Source organism: Belonocnema kinseyi, chromosome 1, assembly GCF_010883055.1.
Source record: "Belonocnema kinseyi isolate 2016_QV_RU_SX_M_011 chromosome 1, B_treatae_v1, whole genome shotgun sequence".
Lineage (NCBI taxonomy): Eukaryota > Metazoa > Arthropoda > Insecta > Hymenoptera > Cynipidae > Belonocnema > Belonocnema kinseyi.
Window position 1 is genome coordinate 3,382,977 of NC_046657.1, and position 2,756 is coordinate 3,385,732.

Genomic DNA, 2,756 nt, shown 5'->3' on the forward strand with positions numbered 1-2,756 from the left:
AGCTATCTAAGGATGGTACTATAGAACGCCACCTCAAGGTAGGCCTAGTGGCGCCATCTCTTGGTCAGGCCGGAAACTTATCAATCCACCCTCGTATAATTTCTTTTAATGAACATTATTAGTGTTTCATTTTAAATCCGGTTGACTTATTTTTATCCCTACACTATTAATTAATTATTTGATTTTTTATGTGCTTTCCCTTCTAGATTTAGCATTGTCTGATTGTTCTATGCTTTAAAAACGTCTTATTTTAATACAGCCATAAAAATATTTATATTTTATTTAATATGCAGTTGGTAATTTTTTGTTTGAAAATATTTACTTTTATCTTCAATTGAAAAAAAAAACAAAACAAAAGTACAATTTCGATAATTAAAAAAAAAATGGCCATTTTTTCAAGAAAAAAAAATTCATTTCAGAAAAGTTCTTTTAATTTTTTTCTTTTTTTTACTATTTACAAATTATTTCTTTGAATTATTTTTATCGCCATTGCATTTCTCAGTAATGTTTACCACAAAAAATATGTATTGTAAGTTGCATTTAGTTTATTTATGCAAGAGTTATTAAAATTTAAAAATGCGAAATCCCAAATCGCACAAGTGTGGCAAACACGTATGCGCAGATTGAGTGTGGCATCCACGGGTTAAAATGATTGTTCTTAAAATATTTTTGGGTGATAAAAAACATTTGAAAAATCGTAAAAACATTTGAAACCTAACGTATTTGACCACGATCACATTTTTTAACGCAACCCATGATATTTATTTACCAATAGGTAGCCACGGCTACCGTGATTTTCAAACGCTCATAATTCTTACGCGATGTTCTACCTGCACGAAAGCCGCGAAACGTGTCTAATTATTTTCGATGTACTATCGATTGATGATAGTCTGATCAAAAAGTCAATGTCCCAGAGACGGTAAGTAAATAACATGAAATAAGTAAGTAACCTTGTAAGTACGCTATTCCAGCCTATCACTCACAATTTAAAATTGTCGAGAACACCAAATATCCTTTATATGCTTCACATGCTTGTTTTCAAGGAGAGTAGGAAAAAAAGTTTAGTGTGCAGTGTGCATCAAGTTAAAATAGCCTTCTTTACGACCTCGATACATAATGCACCATTTTATTTTAGGCCGCAAATGACCCAAAACGTTTGTTTTTTGTTTCAAAAAGCTGTTGCATTTTTGGGCGCAATCACCGGATTCTCCGTCCTGATTGGTTTCGGAAGTACCTTAGCGATGGTTCGAAAACAAGATCCGAAATCATTTCAGGAAGGAGTCGTGACGGCAAAAGGTCTTCACGAAAGTGGAGCTTCTCTGGCAGTGAGGGCCCTAGGATGGGGGACACTTTACGCGTTTTCCGGATGCGGTATTTTATTCTACGGAATCTGGAAACTATCCGGAGCGAAAACAGCTGAAGAGTTTCGTTACAAAATGGGTTCGTGGTTGCCCAAAATCCCAAAAAATGATCCTCCACAAAGTAGAACGGAATTCGAGGGACTAACGGATTTTCTGAAATACGTCTCTGAAGACTGGGGAACAGAGAAGGATCCTGCGAGGAGAAAATCTCCGGATTAACGACTAATTCACATTTTCTTATTTAAAATGATAGTCAATTTTTTTCCTGTGATAAGAACGAGACTCGTTTCTGCTTCGAAACCAAGATATGCGGTTTTAATTCTTAATTTGTGTTGAAAAAAAATATAGGTATATATAGAGTATATAGGGTTCAATTTCGTCGATTATGGACAGTTTCCAGTTTTATTCTCGTGTGTGGTTTAAGTTTTATTATCAGATCTTTGGACTTGAATGGAAAAGATCAAGAGAGATGTATATATAATAAAACGTTTAATATAACAATTTGCAATAATTGTGGAGATGAGTTACAGTTTACTTATTGAAATGGGGAATATAGGGACTCAAACTTTTTTTTTAACGTCTAAAATCACCGATTTTTCATATTTTTGTTACTTTAGCTTTTATTGAAAGCGAAAAAGATATAGAGGAGCACATTTTTCTGAAAATGCCGAAAATTGCCGATTTTTCATGTTTCAGTTAAAATTTTCTAAATTCCGAGATAAAACCGATTGAATAGTGATTTTTTTTGTGTTTGGCGAAGGATTCTGAAGAATATTTTGAAAAAAACTGAGCTTTTACTGATACTCAACAAGATATAGAGGGGCAACATTTTTTTGAAAATGTCTAAAAGTCCCAATTTTTTTTCATATTTTTGCTTTAATTTTCTAAATTTCAAGCTGGAGTCGATGAAATAGTGATTTTTCTGCTTTCGGCGACAAAACTTTTATAAAAACGTCGAAAAGCAACGATTTATCATATTTTTGTTACATTTAAAAAAAAAATCCAAGCTGCAGACGATTAAATAGTTTTTTTCAGCGAAGGAGTCTCAAACCGTGGTTAACACACTTGTGCAAATATGCACCAGTAAAATGTTCGATCAAGTGTCTCTTGTCACCGGTAGGTAGGAAGGTATCTTCCCCCCAACGCTAAATATGTCCACCAGGTACTAAGTCATGTCACCTAGGGCCCAGCTGCATTCGCCCCTTACTGTTCGTGAGGTTCACTTCGAAAGTTGGTCTGGGTGCAAATTTGCACAAGCGTGGTTTCCTAGATTGTAAAGTGGGTGCTTCGAAAAAAATTGAATTTCGCCTGATAATCGTCTTTGCGACTACATTTTCTCTAAAGCTAAGTAATTTTACGTAGTATTTTTAATTTTTAACATAAATTTACCAAAAA

General features: G+C 34.0%; 1 protein-coding gene across 1 annotated transcript in view; it reads left to right on the forward strand.

The window, feature by feature from the left end:
• The window catches only part of LOC117168126 (transmembrane protein 242), a 9,936-nt gene extending 8,064 nt beyond the window's left edge, over positions 1-1,872 (forward strand). Inside the window, exon 2 of the mRNA XM_033353542.1 lies at positions 1,177-1,872. Coding sequence (XP_033209433.1) covers positions 1,177-1,580 — 404 coding nt within the window. The 3' untranslated portion in view covers positions 1,581-1,872. The remainder of the gene's footprint in view (positions 1-1,176) is intronic.
• The last annotated feature ends 884 nt before the right edge of the window (positions 1,873-2,756 follow it).